Source organism: Meriones unguiculatus, chromosome 10 (genome assembly GCF_030254825.1).
Source record: "Meriones unguiculatus strain TT.TT164.6M chromosome 10, Bangor_MerUng_6.1, whole genome shotgun sequence".
Classification (NCBI taxonomy): domain Eukaryota; kingdom Metazoa; phylum Chordata; class Mammalia; order Rodentia; family Muridae; genus Meriones; species Meriones unguiculatus.
The window spans coordinates 41,062,387-41,083,960 of NC_083358.1; the positions used below are offsets into that span (position 1 = coordinate 41,062,387).

At 42.4% G+C, this 21,574-nt stretch overlaps 1 protein-coding gene across 1 annotated transcript in view; it reads right to left on the minus strand.

Annotated features, from left to right (window-relative positions):
• Lonp2 (lon peptidase 2, peroxisomal) overlaps positions 1-20,925 on the minus strand; it is an 87,355-nt gene extending 66,430 nt beyond the window's left edge. The window contains exons 1-7 of the mRNA XM_021656639.2: positions 20,550-20,925; positions 15,158-15,392; positions 12,031-12,162; positions 8,465-8,587; positions 6,907-7,070; positions 5,472-5,566; positions 1,794-2,052 (exon numbers count right to left, since the gene is read on the minus strand). Coding sequence (XP_021512314.1) covers positions 1,794-2,052; positions 5,472-5,566; positions 6,907-7,070; positions 8,465-8,587; positions 12,031-12,162; positions 15,158-15,392; positions 20,550-20,782 — 1,241 coding nt within the window. The 5' untranslated portion in view covers positions 20,783-20,925. The remainder of the gene's footprint in view (positions 1-1,793; positions 2,053-5,471; positions 5,567-6,906; positions 7,071-8,464; positions 8,588-12,030; positions 12,163-15,157; positions 15,393-20,549) is intronic.
• Between the last annotated feature and the right edge of the window lie 649 nt (positions 20,926-21,574).

A 21,574-nucleotide genomic window follows, 5' to 3' on the forward strand; every position in this document is an offset into this window, starting at 1 on the left:
ATGGCTACTGTGGTTAAGAGCACCAACTATCCTTCCAAAGGAGCCAGGTTGAGCCAGGTTCACTTCCCAGAACCCACAGCTGTCTGTAACTCCGGCTGAGACATTCTCATACACACTAGCAAAACACCAATGCACATCAAAAATTAGTTAAAAAAGGAAATATTCTAAAATGACAGAGAATACAAATTAAGTCACTTGGATAAAGTAAGTCTCATGAGTTTTGTGGTCAAAATCACAGCTCCAAACTCGTTTTTTTTTTTTTTAATTTTTATTTTTATTTGAGACAGGGTTTCTCTGTGTAGTCTTGATTGTCCTGGATTCACTCTGTAGACCAGGCTGGCCTTGAAATCACAGAGATCCACCTGCCTCAGCCTCCTAGAGTGCTGGGATTACAGGTGTGCACCACCGTGCCCAGCTTCAGCCCCAAATTCTTTGTGGCCGGTCTGCAAATAAGGGTGCAATTTCATTATGAAAGGGAAATACAGCCTCTAGTGGCACTCATGAGAGCCAGCCAGCGAAGACAACAAAAAGATCGTTTGAAATTGCCAGAAAGAATGACTCAAATCAATTCCTCTGGTCTGATATGTACCCTAATTCCTTATTTCAATCTTTGCATGCTTCTTCTTTTATGCATATTTTTCACTTATGAGCAAATAAAAAAGAATAGCCTTTTCTTTCTTTCTTTTTCTTTTTTCAAACAGGGTCTTATGTAGCTCAGGTTAAACTTGGTATATAACTATGGCTAGCCTTAATCTCCTGGCCATTCTGCTTCTACTTCCCCAGTGGCAGGACTACAAGCTTGGGCCAGCACACACAGAAAATAATTATTTCTTGGAGAAGAGTTTTTCAAAGAGTTTCCCATCGTTACCTAAGGTCAGCGATACCTGTGAAAAGGCCACTGGAAAAATAAGATGTTAAAAATGCATCATATTCTTGCACCAGCAAATCAGGGGTTCTATGTTTTACATTCTCTGCATGTTAGGCTATACTGCTGAGGTACACAGCAGCTTTCCCCAGCTACTCATCCACATGCTCTAAGTGTGTGACTTCACAGCTTTCAACTTCCACAGAGACCTCTGAGCACACAGACCTAGGCTTCCCTAAAGCCTCTTCCAATCAGGTCAGTAGAGAGAAACACAGAACCAAATAATGGAAACAGAAAGTAAATCTGATTATAATAGTGTGGGTTAATAAATTGAGCATTTTTATAGTTCACTTAAAAACAAACAAACAAACAAACAAAAACCAGAAAGTGACTCCAATGTGAAATGTAAGCTGTACCAGTTATGCTGACCTTTTTCCTTTATGCAGCCTGGTTTTCATAAAAGACTGTAGGTAGAACAAATTTTCCCTCAAAGATTACTCACCTCCCCATATCTGCCCAAAGCACTGAAATCCTTCTTTTTGTTGTTGTTGTTTTTAGAGACATCATTTCTCTGTGTAGTCTTGACTGTCCTGGACTCACTTTGTAGACCAAGCTGGCCTGGAACTCAGAGATCTGCCTGCCTCTCCCTCCTCAAGTGTTGGGATTAAAGGTGTGTACCACCTGGTCAACTGCAATTATTGGCTACAATTATTCTTTTAAAGGCTAAAAACGTTATGATCATCACTTGGGTAATGCTACTGGTCAAAGTGAGTGTAAAGTCAATATAGTATCCAATCACAAAGTAAGTTACAATTTCATTCAAGTAGGACTGTAGAAAGCTGAGGCATATGCTAGTTAGTCTACTATACAAATGTGAACCTTAAATCACAAAGCAGAACCAGAGAAGAGGCTGAGGGCAGTGCAGTACCTGTGTCCTCGGATGTCAGACTGGTCACACACACCCCCAAGTGCAATCCTGTGGAACTCTCGGCCCAGAGTCTTGGCCACTGATCTGCCCACACTTGTTTTGCCTACTCCAGGAGGACCAACAAAACAGAGGATTGGGCCCTTCAGGTTGTTTTTCAGCTGTCTGACAGCCAAGTATTCCAGAACCCTCCTCTTCAATTTTTCCATGGCATAATGGTCATTGTCCAGCAGAATCCGGGCTGCCCGAATGTCCAGGCGGTCTGTCAAACAGAATTTATTTCAGCACTTAGAACTTTTAAGTAAAAGAACTCTTCTCAAGCTTTGGGAGAACCTAAATATTACTTAGAAAAAACAAAAAACAAAATAAATTTGGATTCCTCTAAGTCTTCAAATGTTATTATGCTATTTAGGGGTGTTTGTTTGCTTGTTTGTTTGTTGTTGTCCACTTGGCACAAGCTAGAGTCATCTAAGAGGAGGAAACCATACGCATGTCTGTGTTGCATTTTCTTGACTGATGATTGGTATTGGAGGACCCAATCCATTGTGGGTAGCACCACCCCTCAGCTTGTGGTCCTGAGTGCTGTAAGGAAGCAGGCAGAGCAGCTATGGGGAGCAAGCCAGTAAGCAGCACTCTTCCATAGCCTCTGCAACAGTTCCTGCCTCCTGCTTCCTGCCTGGCCTTCCCTGGACCACCAGCTGTAAAATGAAATAAGCCCTTTCTTCCCCAAGTTGCTTTTAGTCATGGTGTTTATCACAGCAATACAAAAACAGCTGATAGAAACTTCCATTTTGTTTGATTATTCTATTTAAGATTTAGTGTCTCCAGAGACATTCACCCATGCTCAAATTATATTACTTGCAATGATATTCTTTATGCACATTATTTCTATGGGGAATATAATTTCTATATATTTTATTGTGCTGGAATTCTTTCTTTGGAAAAAAACAGGGTGGTGGGCAAGCATGCTGGCTCAGGGGATAAAAGTGCGTGCTGCACACACCTGACAACCAGAACCCACATAAGTGTGAGAGGAGAACCAGCTCTACAGTCGTCCACCAACCTCACCCCCTCTCAGCGATAACAAAAACTGAAAAATTTCAAGAGCATTTTCTCATTTCAGTAGTAATATTACATATGCCCACTCCAAACCTAGCAACTCATAAAAAGAAGAAAGCATCAACCTCATTCTTCTAAACGTTTGGATGTGCTGTTTCAGTGGTGTGAGTGTATACACATTGCTCAGAATGAGATTTTCTGAGGTCTTCTCTAAGGTGCTTTTCTTTTCTTTCTCATCTAATCTGTGAAGCAACCTTCAATAGCATATATACTTTTCAACAACCTTATGGCTACTTTATAGTTTATAACTTAATTGTCCATATTCACTTAACCAATTTCTTATACTGAATTGGACTCAAAAGTACATTGAAAGACATATGCCATAACCATGTAGGTTTTTTACTGAGACTACTCCGGTAGTTTAACATATGCAATCAATCAATGTAATAAATTACATTAGCAGAATGCAAGACAAATCCATATAATCATCTCAATAAATACAGAAAAGCATCAGACAAAATTCACTTTCTTCTCATGATAAAAATTCAGCAGACTGGGGTGGAAGCTGATAATCAAGGAAGGAGAAGGCAGAACTGACCTAGGGTAAGGCACCTGGGGGCAAGCAGCAGCAGTACACGAGCAAAGCTGTGGAAGCAGTAAGTAGGCTGGAGCTGACCCAGAGTAAGGTGCCCAGGCTTCAGCAGATGCTGCACAGCTATGTGCACACGGACAGCACTGAGCAGACTCAGTGGGTTACACAATAATCAGGAAATATGGCTCTGGCATAAAAACTAACGTTCATAATAACAGAACAGAGCCCAGTAATAAGCTCACACATATATGGCCAACTAACTTTTACTAGGCCTTCAAGACTGCACCCCAGGGAAAGGATAGTCTCTTCAAAGAAATCGTGCAGGGAAAACTGGAGAGTGCATTCAGATGAATGAATATCCTAGAGCTCTTCTTGGCAATAATAACTTTGAAAATGAAATCAGCGGTAAGTTATCAAAAGCAAAATCAAGAGCTGGGAATGGTGATTCCAGGATGCAGGATGCTGGGGAAAGAATGCTGTCCTGAACCTGAGGCCAGGCTGAGCTATGCATCATGACCCTGCTAAAACAAAGCAAAACAAGTCTCATCCTATTCCTGTCAGAATGGCTACTTAAAACAAAACTACCACCACCACCACCAAATTACAGCCAGACACAAGCCTGTAATCCTAGTGCTGGACAGGTGGGTCCTCCTTAGCCAGATAGTGAGTTCCATGCCAAGCCGGCCTATGCGAGACCCTATCTCAAACAAACCATTATATAACAATTATTATAACAATCGATAGTGAGAACATGGAGAAATGGAACCCTATGCACTGTTACAGAAATGTGAATTGGTATGTCCAGAATTAAATACAGTATAGAAGCTTCTCAACAATTAAAAAATAAACCTACCATATGATTGAGCAGTCCCCACTTCTGGGCATATGCCCAAATGATTGAAATCAGAACTTTGTAGAGTGCCTACATGCTGACATAAAATGCAATGTGATATTCACAATACCCAAGAAATGGAAGCTGTTCAAATGTCCACTGAGATGAGATGAAGAAAATGTGGCATATACATGTAACTATTATCTCATACTTTCAACACAAAGAGTGCATTACACTGAGAGAAAAGACCCAGCAACACACACTTACTGTACGCTTTCACTTAATATGTGGAATTTAAAACTCCCAGAAACACTGCAATGGCTGCCAGGCTCTGGGGAAGAAAGGTATGGCAGGGTGACAGTAAAAGGGTCTCAACTTTCAGTTAGACAAGTGTGAGTTTGGGAGATCTGCTACATGGCCCAGTGTCTACAGCTAACAATACTGTTTTGTATTCTTAAAATTTGCTAAGAGGAAGAGGCAGGTGGATCTCTGTGAGTTTGAGCCATCCTGGTCTCCTCAGTGAATTTCTGGATAGCCGGAGCTACATAGTGAGATCCTGTCTCAAAAACCAACCCAACCCAAAATTTGTTAACAAGAGGGCTGGAGAGATGACTCTGAAGTTAAGAACACTGGCTGCTTTTCCAGATGACCAAGGCTCAAAGCCAGAACCCACAAGGCTTTTCACACACGTGATGCACAGACATACACGGAGGCAAACACCCATACACATAAAATAAAAACTTTAAAATGTTGCTAAGAGAATTTGTTACATGTTTTTACCACCTCTCCCTCTTTGACTCTGTCTCTCTGTCACACACACACACATTAGAAGAGCACAATGAATGGGAGTTGACTTTGGGAAGTGGATGGTATATTTATGGTACAGTTGATAGCAATAATTTCATGAATGGTATTCTGAATTTCATCAAGATGTAATCATAACATGTGAGCAAATTTTTCTATGCCACTACATCTCAATAAAGTGGTTTCAAAATAATTAAAAGTAAAAATAATTTGTTGTTTGTTTTTGAGATAGAGTTTTCCAATGTAGTCCATTCTGGCCTTGAACCCAGAATCCCCCTGAGTGTAGGAACACAGGCACATACCACCACATCCTGATATAATGTGCAAAATGAAAGTCTGCATGAGCTTTCTGAGTGACTGTGAGACTGAAAAGCACGTGTCATTGTGAGCTTACCCGTTGTACTTTTGTTCCAAGGAAGTTCCACCATAAGTTCCAAATAATTTCTAGTCAGGGCATATTCAGGCATTGACTGGGGCATTTTTTTGAGTCTGTGGGAAAAAATATGTAGCCAACAGGTTCAAAACACAGTAACTACACAATAACCAAAAACTCAAGCACGTCTCCTTACCATGACTCCTTACCATGCATACTTTTCAAATCTGAACAAAGGTTTTAAAAAGCTAGCTGACAAAGTTTAAATATATATATATATACATATATATGTACATATGTATGTATAAAATGTACAAACAATGAGTGTTCTAGTAAACTTGGAGGTTATCCTGAATGTGCAATCCAACCACATATCCTATTTGGTTGATACGGTTTTCCTTTACTTTGCCTGTACAAGGAAAAACTGACAGTCCCATCCCCTGGAGTTAACTAACCAATTCATTGTAGTACCGGGACAGAACCTGGGGCCTCGTATGTGATAGGCAAAAACACTACTGCTGAGCTCCAGGCCCAGCCCTCCTCTGGAATTTATAACCTAATCTAAACAAAAACAACAGAGCCAGGATACATGTCAGTAGCAGAGTAGAGCACATGCTTATTGCCCCCAGGCCCTGGGTTAAACCCTTAGAAGGACAAAATAAACACAGACCCTGACCTGGGAACAACACTGTAACTAACAAAGAAAATTGGTCAATTCTCTTAAGACATTGAAAAGGCAGCGATATTAGTTAGGTGCAATGGCAGAATGCAAGTAGAACATTTAAATCACCTGTGTTAGTCATTGAGGAAAAGATTAGTGAAAGTGGTGTTAATTTAGGAATACTAAGAATGTTTTCATAGCTGAGCATGGTGACACATGCCTGTAGTCTAGTTACCTAGGAGGCTGAGGAAGTAGGATTGAGTTCAAAGCCAAGGCCTGCCTGACCTACCTACACAGACAGATCCTTTCCCAAAAAGCTGAGGGGCAGGAGGGACGGAATGTTTCAAGACCTAGACTGTGTAAAGCAATGAAGAGAGACAGCATTCCACTGATCATAGACAAAAGTTGAGAATTAGGGAGGGAGAGCTCAGCAGTTAAGGCTGCTTTCCAGAGGAACAGGGTTTGATTTCCAGCACCCACATGATGTCTCACATCCATGACAATCCCAGGGGATCCAATGCTCTCTTCTGACCTCCTCAGAAATACCCATGTAAGTAAAAAATAAGTAAAAATTAAAGAAGAAAAGGATTAGGAAGGTCAAGAAAGACAAAAGTTGGCCATGAAGTAATATGCATAGGTGGCCTAAGAACAGATTAAGCAAGAGAAAGCAGAAAGCTCAGGTAAACGAACAATAATGTAGCTCTTTGTCTGTGACTCAAGCTACCACGTTCAAGTTTGCATAAGCAAAAATTTTTAACATTAACAAGCAAAATGAAAATACTAATAAATTTTTACCTTTTTATCTCCTTGACACAGACTTTATGAGCCTGCTCCGGCATGCTAGATGTTCTTATTTTTTTCTCCAGCATGACAATGTCATCGTTATCTTCTTCCTCCTCCTCATCTTCTAATGTTCCTGGGATATGTGTAATCCTCCTGATGGGGCGTATTGCTATAACCTAAGTAGAAAGTATACACCAAAACAAATTAGAGCTGAGGCAGAAGGGCTAAGAATTAAAGGGCAGCCTAGGCTACAAAGTGAGCCCACTTGCCAAAATATTAATAATAAAACAAGAGGGAGAGGAAGAGGTAGTGAGAGAGAAAATGAGGAAGAGGAGGGAAGAGGAAAGAAGCATTACGCAAAGGAAAGGCCAAGATGGGTGCTACATGAACAATTTTATGGCTACAGTCTCTATCTTTGGGAAAGAAGGTTCAGAACCACTGGGAGGCAGGTCACACATTCATACCACAGAACTCAAGAAGCAGACCAACAGACAGTGGACATGGCTGTCAGGACAGACTGGAAGTGACTGTAAGAAACACTGGGAAGGGCCTCCACAGTCTACATCACTCTCAGAACTAATGTCTTCACAGCTCCTGCTAGGATGGCCCATTAAGCTGCACTTACAACATTCAATTATTTCCTAGTTAAAGGTTCAAAAGTCTTCCACATTCCTTCAAAAACAAAAAAAATTAAAAAAAAAATTAAAAAAAAAAAGAAAGAAAGAAACACTGGGAAGCAAAGGTGTTCTGCGTGCTTCACTGGACGTGCTGTTTGCTCACTTGTATCGTTGCTCCTGCACGCAAACGTCTCTTAGCTGGAAGCCTTTCCACACTAACTCCACACTAACTCTGACCTGTCCTGGATAAGTGCCACTTGCTTACTTGCCTTTTTGATTTGTTCTGCTTCTCCAGCAAAGGGCCGTTAACTCCTCCCCACCCCCACCATTTACAATGCTTCAGTGAACTTTTGGCTTCTATTCTTCATGCTAAAATTTGTTCTTTTTCGATTCCAAACCCTTTTCTGTTCCAATTCAAACAGATTTTCCCTCTCTCAAATGTTTTTTGTTTATGTTTTCCTTCTGACTTCTCAACTCTTTAGTATCATGAATTAACTCCAACTATTACTAGATGAAAATGATATACTAGCATTTTGGAAATGTTGGTAAGAAATGAGACGAGGTTTATGTCCTAAAAGAAAATCTAGGCAATTAAAAGAACTACCCAGGACACATCAAGATCTTCTCAGAAGCAATAAACTTTGTTTTCTTTATTTTCAAGAAAACAGCAGTTCATGCTGGCTCTCATCTCCTACACTCAAAGAATCATTTTACTTCTATCACCCCAGTAGCTAGAAATACAGACACACACCTGGCTTCAAGTTTTTCTTTTCTCAAAAGAACTAAATCTCCTATCACAGAGAGAGAAAGTGTAATAAAAGAATAAGCTGCATAGGGTGGCACATGCTTATAATATTGGCACTCTTGAGGCAAGAAAACCATTTTGAGTTCAAGTCCAGCTGGAAGATAAAGCAAGACTCTGACAAGAAAGAAAACAAAAGTGAAATATTTACCCGCTTGTCCTCATCTTGTTTGGGCTTCCGGGTTTTCTGAAGTAGTTTCAGGCCTTCAATCTGTCTTACCAGCAGGGGTATGGTCATCTTGAACCGATCCTCCAGGCTCACAGCATCTAGGATCTATGAAGTGTGAATCAACTAACAGCACCTTTTCCACAAGCACATACTCTAAACACAAGCAGGTAGAAGCATGACTTAAGTCCTTATATTACAAGTAAGGAAAAATTATAATCCACATGGCCCTGACCTGCTGTGGCCCTATGAGGGTAGTGTGGCAGTGCCTGGGTGGTGCCACTGAGCTGCTGAGGCAGAGCTGTCTAAGGAGCAGCTCTGAGGCCTTTTTTGTTTCCCTGGCCCTCACCTCTAGCCCAGCCTGAAGCTCCTACCTCCCAGCCTTTTTTACATGCTTGGTTCAAGAATACAGGTGGGTACCTTGGCCACACTGGGCCTGTGTCAGTCACAGCCTCCTCCAGGGAGCTATGGGATGCAGCTACCTTGCCAAATTTCAGTGTGTATTCCTCTAAACTAAAGGAACCTCAACAATTCTGTTAACAATCATGACTGTCTTGACATGGCTTTGTCACTGCTAACACCACCAAATTAACTGTATTATCAGCAAAGAGGAAATGAGTAGAATTTTTAAAAGGCATGAAGAGAAATACTGATTTTTATTCTAAAATGAAGTCATCTATCCTATGATCAAGAACCAAAAATACAGCACCTGGTAGCACAGGCCTGTAATCCCAGATACCTGGCAGACTGAGAAACAGGGATCTCAAGTTCAAGGCCTACTTGGACTAGAGTGAGTTCAAGGGCAGCCTAAGCAATTTAATGAGTCTTATAACACAAAGAAGAAAAATAGGGCTGAGAATGGTAGTAGATGCTTGCCTACTATTATGTGATGCCCTGAGGCCAGTCTTAGTGTGGAAAAGAAAAGGGGGAGAGGACCAAACATAATGAATGTCAACTGTCAGCCCGTGTATATGTTGGATCTCAGCATATTCTAGGTTCAAAATATTAACTTGTGAATGTGCCTGTGTACGCACACGTGTATACCGGGGAGGGCTGTGGTGTGCACACACATGTGCATGGAAGCCAAACTGGTCAATGTCAAATGTCGTCCTCTGTCTCCTTCCAAATTATTCTTGAGCTATGGTTTCTCAGTGAACCCAGAGCTCAACATTCTGGCTGGAGACTCGCAAGCAGTGAGCCCCCAGGATCCTCTCGCCTGCAATGCTGGAGTTAGGGAAGCATACTTCCCTCCATGCCTGGCTTTGTCATGGGTGCTAAGACACTGAACTCAGGTCCTCAATATGCATAGTAAACAAGCAGATTACCCACCAAGACACCCCTCCAGCCCCAAATATTACACTTTTCTATACATGATTAACAGATCTCAAGGTCAGCCAGATTCAGCAGCTGCACTTTGCACTTCTTCAGGATAACATGCTCATAAGGCTGCAGCCAGGTGACTACAAACCAAGCTCTCCCCTGTTTCCACCTTTTCATCTGCATCCAGCCAGTGCTGTTGGTTTAATGTTCTTGTGGAATGTACACAATTTATCCTTGTTCATTCAAAGGCTGATTTCTCTACCCCACTATCTGGTTTCAATCCCAACATTGCATTGTGATGTTTATTCTAAGCATCACCTGTCTCAAGTTTGTGTAAACATGTCACCATTTGTTCTCTGTATTGTCAATAAAACAACCAGCCAGTGCTGTGCAATAGAAGGAATAGGGTGGGACATCCTGGTCCAGAGAGGAGAAGGAAGTGGGGGGGTGGGGATAGGAGAGCAGAGGTAGGCAGGAGAGGACTTGGAACCACAAGGAAAGATGAACCAGACCTAAGATATGATTAAAAGCAAATATAAATGTGGGGAATCTGAATGGGAGGAAACTATGCGTGCTTAGAGGTTTACGATGGAGTAACTATTGCCCAGCATTGTGCTCTAGGTTAATTAAATAAATCCTAGTCTCTGTGTGGTGTTTTGGGTATACAGCTAGTTTAGGAATAACTGCTGTTTAACTAAAAGATAAATCAATATTAAACTTTAATAATCAACAACACAGTGCCTATCAGTTGAGGGCCTGAGTTTGGATTCCCAGCAACCATGTAAAAGCTGGGGGTGCTGCCTCACCTCTGTAACCCTGGCACTTGTGAGGTAGGAAAAGAGGCAGGCAGGTGCCCCAGAGCTCACTGTCAGCCAGTCTAGCCGATCAGAGAGCTCCAAGTTCAATGAGATATGCTGTCTAAAGAAGTTAGATGTGAAGTGATGGCGAAAGACACCCAACATCAATCTCTGAACTCCCTGACAAACCCCAATTAAGTGAAATTTTTAAAAATTAAATGTTTACTTTAAAGATCATTCTTTGCTTTCTCTGTTTTCATAAACTGACCAATGTTACTACTACTAATTGTGTAAGCAACACTATGAATTTTGTTTCGTTTGCTTTGCTTTTGAGACACAGTCTGGCTATGTAGCCTAGACTAGCCTTGGCCTGCTGAGGCAGAGTGCTGAGATTACACTGAAAGAATCAGACTAACTCTGTAACCTCTGTCTCTTTTAACTGCCTTACAACTTACATTTTCAAGTTTTAGGCTCATGTCAATTAAAGCCTCTTAGAGCTTCTCCAGAGAGCAGAGGAATGTAAAAGTTCCTGACATTAGCCATGTGCGAGGGCAGAGATAAGGAAGACAACAAGCAGAGATCTCTACTAGGTGGAGAGAAAATCACCGGCCAGTGCCTGTGAGATAAACTTTGTTTGGAAACTGGGCCAAATGGCCCCAATTCTTCTTCTGAATAGCTCCTGACCTTTGACCCAAAGCCTGTAGCCCCCACTCCTCAGAACAGACATGGGATGAGTTAATCACTCTCCCACCTTTAACTGTGGCTAGATCTCATATGGCAGGAAATTCCAAACTGACTTGATGATCAGGTATTTACGACAGGGATGACCGGACCTAAGGGTGCCCAGAACCAACCAATTATTTTAAAAGTTAAATACCTCATCCAATCCTGAATTGCCAAAATTGCAACCTCTGAAAATTCCCACGCCTTGTCCTTTAAAAACCCAAGGCCTTTGTCTCCCAGTGCCACTCCTTGCTGACCAGCAGGGCTGACCCCATTGTGCAATGATCAAAATAAACCTCTTGTGATTTTGCAACGAGATCCGTCTCCTGAGTTCTCTTCATCCCTTCTCGAAATTAGGTTCATGCTGGGCCTAACAACACATAGGGGCTATCATACCTGGTGAAAATAATCACCTTTCAAAGTCAATTCACATTCTCTCTTTCCACCTCCCACTTCTTCCTCCTCTTTTCTCGAGAGAGGATATCATGTGGCCAAAGCTGGCCAAGGATGACCTTGAACTTCTGATCTTTCTGTGTTTGCCTCCAAAGTGCTTTTATGACAGGTATAATGTCTCGCTGAAGTCATTTTTAAGTTAAAGCATTTTAACTACAGCCTTGAGTGTCTAGAATGTGTTTATGAAGGTGAAAGTTGAAGTACTATCCAGACCTTAGGAACAAGTAGCCACCACTGGCATTCTATGAGGGCACATACCTGGAGCTTCTCTTTGTTGCTTGTTCGAATAATTGAAGTTAGAATGTCTGGTAGAGCTTCCCTTGGAAGATTATCCAAAAGTCGTCTCAATTTGGCAACTGCAGGGACTGACATATCCAACATTTCAACCAACTAAAAGAGAGAAAAAAGAAAAGAAAGAAAAGAAAACAAGTCTAATGAAATGAAGTGAACTAAATAACTAGATCTGTGAACTAAAACAACCGATGTTTACACATGTTTAATATTTGGGTCTGCATCTTCTGTTTTGAAAGATCACCGATTCTTACATGGCAGGCATTTTGCAGGTCACAGAAGAAACGGGTACTTTCACAGAAAGCGTGTGAGGGCTCGGGATATGGCCCAGTTGGTACAGGAACCACTCTCCAGGAGTGAGGATCTGAGTTTGACTCTCAGGAGAGCCACATAGTAGAAGGAGTAAACTGACTCCTGAAAGTTGTCCTGGGACCTTACACACATGCAACAAAAAATAAAAATAAAAAAAAAATAATGTCTATCAGAATAAAAAGCAAAAATGGCTAGTTAAGTATTTAACACTAAAATTCATACAAAGCTTTGTAAATTTGTTCTAGACTTTAAAACTCAAGTTTACTACAAAGTTGCAAGAAGAATACATGCATCCTTGTCTTCCTAGTCTAGATGAACTGATTCTTCCTATTCTGTAACATTTGCTTCCTCTCCGTACACTTCCCAGATGCACTGCAAGTAAGCTGCAGGCACCATGCCTCTTGTCCTTAATAAACAAACATTTTTTTATAAAAACACAATGTAATAATTAGATTCTGGAAATTGGTAGCATAGTTGATGCTAATATGACAGCCAACTAAGAGCTGAAATGCTGATTTTTAGTGTATTGTTTGGGTTAACTGGTCTGCACACTGATATTTAGCTGGGACACACATACAAACACACACACACACACACACAAAACAAAACTTCCATTCTAGAATACTATAACAGATTAAGCTGAAAATAAGCTTCCAGCAATTGCCATAGTTGTTAAGACAACTGACGAAGATTCCCCTTTCTTTTGGACACACAGGTGGCCTGCTCTTTCTCGCCTCCTCTGAATACAGGGGCAGCTGCAGTCTTGTGCTGATCTTTGAAACCTGAGAGGTGCATCAACGTTCCTTCTGGGCAGAAATACTAAGTCATTGAAAGATCTGCCAGCTTTCCTTTTTCTGCCTGAGCATATGGAAGAACACCTTGAGAATTGATTCCACTCTGCCTTAGTTGCTAAGTGGCACCAAAAGGCAGATCATTACACCTCTATTTTTAGTCATAAAGCCTTAACAATAAGCCTTTGCTACATGAGTTTTGTTTTGTGGCTAATATACAAAACTTGGTTCATGCTAACTAATTTATAAATGATATTCTAAATCTTCATGTCACTAAATAAAATACAGCCAGATTTTATAGGCCAGTATTAATCAAACAGCTCTGAAAATAGTGTAATTTAGGGAACTACCCATTACTTTTCAAGAATCGGGGGAATTAAGGTACAACTAAATAAAGATGGTTACCTGAGGAGAATACATAAAACCAACCAAACAAAAAAGCCATTAAAAAATAAAAATTCAAAGAATCTTGCTCCCAGGAATTCAGTGTCAGAAACGAAAATTAAATTCACCCACAACTTTGTGACTAGAAATGATTTGCAAACAAAGCACGCTGCTCATGCAGAAGAGCTGACACAGCGCCGCATTTAGGTTTGTAGAAGAAGCGGGTCTGTACACAGTTTAAATATAAGACGATAAGCAGTGATGGTACCCGACTAAGCAGGCACAGGGAAGGAACAGTGACTCCACAAAGCAGCTGGAAAGCACACAGAGCCTGAACTTCAGACAAGAAAAGAAAAGAAAAGAAGAGAAGAGAAGGGAAGGGAAGGGAAGGGAAGGGAAGGGAAGGGAAGGGAAGGGAAGGGAAGAGAAGAGAAGAGAAGAGAAGAGAAGAGAAGAGAAGAGAAGAGAAGAGAAGAGAAAAGAAAAAGGCAAAAATCATAAGAAATAACAAATTGGCATTTTTGTTGTTGTTATTTAGTGTGGCTAGAACTATTGATTTCTATGTAGTAACTAGAGCTGTGGACAAGACAGGCCTAAAACAAGGGTTGTAAAGGGCCGTCATATTACTAGGAAATCTGAATTCCATCTTAAGTGTTTGCCTCAAGAGAACCCAGTCCCAGCCTTGGACATACCAAGGCAGCTCTAGAGTAAGATGCATTCTCAGCCGGTCTGTTCCAGTTTACACACTGGAGGTTCTTTTTTCCAGCACATGCTCCCTTCAGCCCTGAAGCTATAACTCCAAACCTTCCATGTTCCTATGACTGTTTACCACACCAGGAGCGCACATTCTTGGAGGACCATCGGATGCAAACGCCACCCCTGTGCACACCTGCTGCACACTTCAGTCATCGGGGTGCCTGAAATCCAGACCTTAGACAGCAGCTCATCTCACAGCCTCAGCCAGGCAGTGGATTGCTATTTGAAGAGCGAAAGGCTACATTTCATGATTTTGCATTCTTGTTATGGGTGTAAGTAGAACCAGGAAGAAAGAGGTTTTTTTTAATCTAGAGTTGATGAAAAAACTAACACCTAGACTTAAGAAGTGCAGTATTTCATGCATAGCCAAAGCATGCTGCCGTCATGGGATTCTAGCCAGCTAAAAGAGCACAACCATACTTGAAAGTGGTCTGCTACGGTTCCCCTTACAGTCACTAACAGGCAGTGTGACCTGGACCTGAAACAATAGGACGTTTATTATTCTGACTAGTGTTTTAGTGGCAACTCCGTGCTATTTTGATTTTAACACTAAACTCTTAGGTTTAACAGCTATTGGGTTAGGAGGCACTGGGTATGGTAGAGAAACTGTAGTCACATCTTTTAGAACACCTTTAGAAATTGTTGGCCCATATGTCCAGGATGATTTAAGTACAAAGCTAGGCAAAAACACACTATACACTATGAAATTAAACACTATAAAATACCACAAAATCATTTTAATAGACGCAGCTCTACAGCCTTACAGCTTCACCATTAAACACAACATCCCATCTCAGGACAGCAGAGACCCAACAGGGGCAAGGCTTTAAGGGAAAATGGAAGCCACCCACTTGCACTGCATATCTGTAGAACTGCTCCGACAGCTCCCCCAGCTCCTCCCTGGTTTTGCAGGTATTGGGAAATTCCTCAAGTCGGTCCAGCTGTTCCACTTCGGCCACGGGATACGGCTTCTCTTTTAAGACCTGCACGATCTGGAACCGGCACAGGCCCGTGATCAGCAGAGTGTAGTGTGGCTTGGGCCAGTTACTGCCCACTACCTGAACTGCCAGGGCAGCTGTCCCAATCCTGAAAAACACACAAAACACTGGCATTACGCTTAACATGGCGGGACAGACATTGCCTTCAAAAAGTGCTGACTTAGCCAGGTGTGGTGGGTGCATACAGGGAGTGGAACCAGGCCAAGACAATTTAGAAGTGTGTTGCAGGCTGCAAAGCTGGAAGGACAGAGCTACCTAAGTTCTTTGACACTGGATATGGAGCTAAAAGTTTTGGTGTTTGCCTTGCTGAGTTTTGGTCTAGCACTTCCTCACTATGCCCCAATTCTTCCTATTAGAATGGTGATATGTATCCTCTGACACTGTATGTTGAAACTGTGTAATTAGCTTTTTGATTTTACAAGGCATTACAGTTAAGAAAGTACCTTGAGTCTCAGAAAAAATTTTGAACTATGGACTTTAAAACAGTGTTTTGAGACTATGAACGACTGGTACTAGATGAATTTTGCATTACGATATGGCCATGAGACTACGGGGGCTGGAAACGGACTGTGGTGGTTTGGTTTGGAAGAGATCTCTTGGGCATTTGAATACTTGGTCCCCAGCTGCTGAAGTTGTTCCGGGAGGCTTAGGAGGTACGGCCTTGCTGGAGGAAGCATATCACTAGGGGTGGGCTAGAAAGTTTCAAAGCCTCCTACCATTCCCAGCATGTGCTTGCTGTTTCCTGCTTGCGGTCTGAGATGCCGGCATTCAAGTATGATCATAGCATGCCTGGTGCCTGCTGCTATGCTTCCCGTGATGACACCTATCCCTTTCAGACTGTAAGACCAAATAAACCCTTCTGTAAATTCCCCTGGACATAGTGCTAGAGCAGAGCAATAGAAACTTAACTAATACATGGATCTCTAGGCTTTACATATGAAAGTAAATAACAAATGAAACAGTCAACGAATCTAATACATACATTGTATTACTATCATACATACATTGTCTTTACATTGTTTGTCACTGTGATGGCTAACCTAAATGTCACTTTGATGGGACTCTGGGCATGCTTGTGAGAGATTAAATTGATTCAGTTAATTGAGGAGGTAAGACCTGCCCACCATGAGTGGCACCATTCCCTGGTCTGTGATGCTGCTTTACATATATTAGAGAAAATGAGCTAAGCACAAGCATGCTTGGCTGTCTGCTTCTTGATTTGATATGTGATGTGACTAGCGACGTCAAGCTCCTGCTGCCCTGGCTCCTAAAATGTGAGCCAAAGTAAGCCCTGGCCTCCTGAAGTTGCTTCTGTCAGAGGACTTTATTGTAGCAGGAGACTTAACCATATGTGCCTCATAAGGTAAGACCAAAAGTTCTACTTTGAATTTACAACTTCAGGTCCAAATGTATACCTTTGGATGAGCGGTGCCCTTCCCTTTAGGTGGCGGCCCTGCCATAGATGCATCTTCTCAGTTCTCCAATTTTGTTAAAGGTCAAGGAAACTCTAAAGCTCCCAGTTGCAATGTACCTTTGGAGTTTATAAAACATTACAGAATGTTACTCTACATGAGATCTGAATGGGGTGTGTGTGTGTATAATTTGAAAAGTGCCTTGCACAATTCAGGAGCTCCAAAACCCCTTTTTATATAGGTAGTAAAATCTAAATGGAACACCCAAGAAAGGCAGTTTTCTGAGGTGAGGGCAGGATGGAATTATCTAAATTTTGCCCTATCTACCAAACAGATTGTTGTCATTGCTGCTTCCATTCCACTTCTATTCATATCAGAATGCACAACCCTCCTAGACTTTTCTGTAATGACACCAGTTCAGTTCTGCCCATACTGGGGAAATGTAGGGCTCTCCACTCCTCTCCTCAGTCCCTATGAAATCTATGTTTAAATCTGCCTATTCAGAGTAATACCACCATGATGGGAAGCTGTAGAATGCTTTGCATTTATATATATATATATATATATATATATATATATATATATATATATAAAGCTTCCTTGATTATTATTTTGCTATATTCCCCCTTTTACCCATAAGAGGGTGCCAGTATCTCCTTGTGACAACTGAGTAACTGAGATTCAAAACTGGAGAAGCACAGTGGCTACCCACAGTTACAAAATGTTTGTTAGCAATGGAGTTCCTAACTTAGGTTTTATGACAATTCTCACTCTTACCACAATGGATGACATGAATTTGCACTATCAAGAACTATAAAAACTAGTACTTATTAGGATAGTGACCTGGCTAGTTTTATGTCAGCTTGACACAAGCTAGCGTCTGAAAGGAGGGAACCTCAACCGAGAAAATGTCTCCACAAGATCAGGCTGGAGGCAAGGCTGCTGTGCACTTCTCAATTAGTGATTTATGGGGAAGGACCAGCCCATTGGGGGTGGTGCCACCCTTGGGCAGGTAGTCCTGGGTTGTAAAAAAAGAAAGCTGAGCAAGACATGCAGAATAAGCCAGTAAGCAGCACCCCTCAATGGCCTTGGCAACAGCTTTTGTGTCCTGCTTCCTACCCTGTTTGAACTCTTGTCCTGACTTCCTTGAATAATGAACAATAACATAAGTAGAAGCCAAATAAACCTTTTCCTCCCAAGTTGCTTTGGTCATAGTGTTTTGTCACATCAATGGCAATCCTAACATGGATGAGTAGCTTCTAACTAGGTGAGATACAGAAAATACAGCTTTAATGACAGTTCCACATCCCTGGGAAACACGGTCTTACTTTTGTCTTAGTGGCCTACTCTTAGCTTTGTTTCCAGTGATGATTCCTTGAAAAATTTATCACTATTAATAATGATTTAAAAACAAGTCAGAAACCTATTAGAGAAGTCCCAAATTGTATAAACTAGAAGAGACTTCTGTTGCTAGGGGACAGCTGTCACCTTTTCTTTTTTATTATTATTATAATACTTTATTTTTACTAATTACAGTTTATTCCCTTTGTATCCCACCTGTAGCTCCCTTTTCCCCTCCCAATTCCACTCTCCTTCCCTCTTCTCCACCTATGCCCCTCCCCCAGTCCACTGATAGGAGAGGTCTCATCAAGAGTAGCTGCATTGTCTTCCTCTGTGGCCTAGTAAGGCTGCACCCTCCTGAGGGGGAGGTGATCAACAAGCAGGCCAATCAGCTCATGTCAGAGGCAGTCCCTCTTCCCATTACCATGGAACCCACTTGGACACTGAAATGCCGTGGACTACATCTGTGCAGGGGTTCTAGTTTATCTCCATCAATGGTCTTTGGTTGGAGTATGAGACTCAGGAAGACCCCCGTGCCCAGACTTTTTGGTTCTGTTGCTCTCCTTGTGGAGCTCTCACCTTTTCTTAAAATGGTATTTCCAAATGTGAGGCACACGATTTGCAAACAGACCTTTCTCAGAAGAGTGCATTAAGACTTTAAAGATCTAAGTAGATTCTTCATTACATACCTGCTAATATAAAGTATTTAATCTAGGGGCTGGAGAGATGACTCAGAGGTTAAGAACACTGGCAGTTCTCCCCAAGTTCTGAGTTCAATTCCCAGCAACCACATGGTGGCTCATAACCATCTATAGTGAGATCTGGTGCCCTCTTCTAGTGAGCAGGCACACATGCAGGTGGAATGCTGCATAAATAATAAATAAATAAATTTTTAAAAATTTTAATCCAAAATTTTTAATTATCAAACAGTATTTTTTAAGTGCCTAAGAATACATGTCTAAATATGTATTTAGACATATTTAAATGTCTAAATTTAAACTTTGGTATATAAATGCCAAAGGGTCTCACAGATGGGCAAGAAAGCCAACAGATTGAAGTTGAGGAACTAGCACTCTGAGGAAATGCATCCGTGGACCCTGAACAATGTTAGGTAGAGGGCAGTGAGATGGCTCAGCTGGTAATGGTGCCTGCTGTCAAGCCTGTAGGCATGTAGGCATGTTCAAATGGGGTCAAATTTTTTCATGATGATGTAAAGTACTATTGAGTTGTGGGTTTTCTTCATGTTTTACTGTTTGTTTTGTTTTTAAAGAGCAATCAGCCTCCTTTGAAAATATGAAGAAAATATGCAAATTGTCAAAGTAGTCAGTCAGCTTATTAAACCTCACCAAAATCCATCTAGAGTCAGGAATCCTTAATTTGAAAACAAGGATTCCAACATGCAGAAACACCTTCACAATATATAGAGCAATAACTTGAGAGAAGAGCTTGAAGAGAGCAGCTAAGACATACTCTAGATTAGTAGTGTCCAATAAAAATACAAGTCATCCCTGTGATTTTTAGTATCCACAGGTGATTTCAGTAAAATGGTCAAAATATTGGCATATTACATAACTCTATGTAGCATTAATCAACATTTTCATTCTTTCTCAAAATATAGTGTGCACTGTACATTTACAGCACATTCAGGGTTACCAAATGCCTTAACCTTCCTGGAGCTGCCAGCCTCTTTGCACACACTGCCACGCCAGTGCTAAAATTTACATTAGAACAGCCACACGTCAAGTGCTCTATGTCCACAATAACTGTACTGTCCAGGGAAGCGCAGCTATCAAGCATGCTACAAAGCAGTCTACGCAGACGGACCTTCATAACACACCTAAGAGACCCAGGCAGTTTCAAAGTTGCAGAAAGAAGAGTCAGACTAAGTTGAAATTCACCACCCAAGTCACAGAACTGGGGCCAGGACACAAGGCTATCCAGTTCCAAGCCTTGGGCATGTGACAAAAATGCCAGGACGGAGCAAAGGTGAGATGAGAGGCTAGGAAAGTTGCAGAGGGAGACTCCAGGAAAATGCGAACAGGAAAGGCCCTTCAAGAAGGGGAGGCCCCTGGGAGATAGAGAAAATGGGTAGCATTAACGTGCAGAGTAAGACACCCCAAAGTTAATCGCGCAGTTCAGGCACGGACAGAAAAAAAATTCTCTAGATTATAATGTTTCAACTGGAGAACGTGACAGGTGGCTGGCGGAAAGGAAAGAAAGGGAACAGGGTGAAAGGTGGTATGGGGGAGGAGCCAGAGAAGTAAACAGCACAGGCCCAGCAAGCTGAAGAGGGTAGTGTCGGTGGCGGATCCGAATCAGATTATCAACAGCAACAGTCAGGGAATAAACAGCAGAGTTTCCACCCGCATCAGGAATTGCTCCATGACTTATCTGGCTCACTAACGGTCACTGGTTAAAAGCGTCATTCCTACTTTTCACGTGAGGCGCCTGAGACACACCTATGCACACAGGCCTCCGGGTGCCCGGCCTACCTATGCAGTGGTGGCAGGTCCTGCGTGTCGCTGGCCGGGTCGGGCGTGTTGGGGATGACTCCCAGGATGGTGCTTTGCAACGACGTGCCCTTGAGCAGGCGGCTCCGCACCAGCTGCAAGTTACGGGCCGTGTCCACGCTCGTGCGCATCGTGGAGCCGGGCAGCAACACACCCTCGTGGGTCAACAGCAGCGGAAGGCGGCTGGGGATCTGGATGGGGCTCACGGACGACATGGCCACGGTTGTTGGCACCACGGCTTGTCAGGAGGACTCCAACCGAGTGCTCTTCCCGAACTACGCCGAGGCCACTGGAGCGCTCTACGGAGCACTACGGCCCGCCCCCAGGCCTGAGTGCCGACGCTTCCGGCCCCGCCCCCGCCCCCGCCCCTTCCCCCAGACTCTAGGCTCAAGCCCAGCGGCCTCGGCCCCGCCCCCAAGCCCCTGTGCCGCTACTTCCGGGCCCGCCCACAACCCTTCCTTGAGGCCGGAGCTTTTAGGCTTCCGGCTTTGTGCTACGGCCCGCCCACAGGCCAAAGCACTTCTGGCCACGTCCCCAGGCTTGGGCCCCTCAATTTCTGTCGGCACCGCTAGGTTGGTCCCTATACCAGAACACCTCCGCGTCCGGGCAGCCCAGGGATACGGTGGACCTGGCCCAATCTCTGCCGCTTCTCTCCGAACCTGTGATGCCAGAAGTCAAAGAAGAAAATCTGGCGAGCAGTCAGCGTGAAAAGTGCCTACATTTAAACTCAAAAGGAATGTTGAGAAGGATCATTGACTTTGAACGGTGTACACTAGAATTTTTTTTTTTTACTTTTTACTGAAAAGATTTGAGATTTTAACAAGTTCCATACACCTCTCCCTATTATATTACATAATCAGGTTCATTATCAAAACCAGGAAGTAAGCATTACTATTACCTAATCCATAGACCTTCCCCCAACCTTGGGGGTTTTACTATCGTCCTTAAGTTTTCACTTTGCCTATCTGCTAGATTTCTTAAGTCTTTAATACTGCTTCCATCTTTGC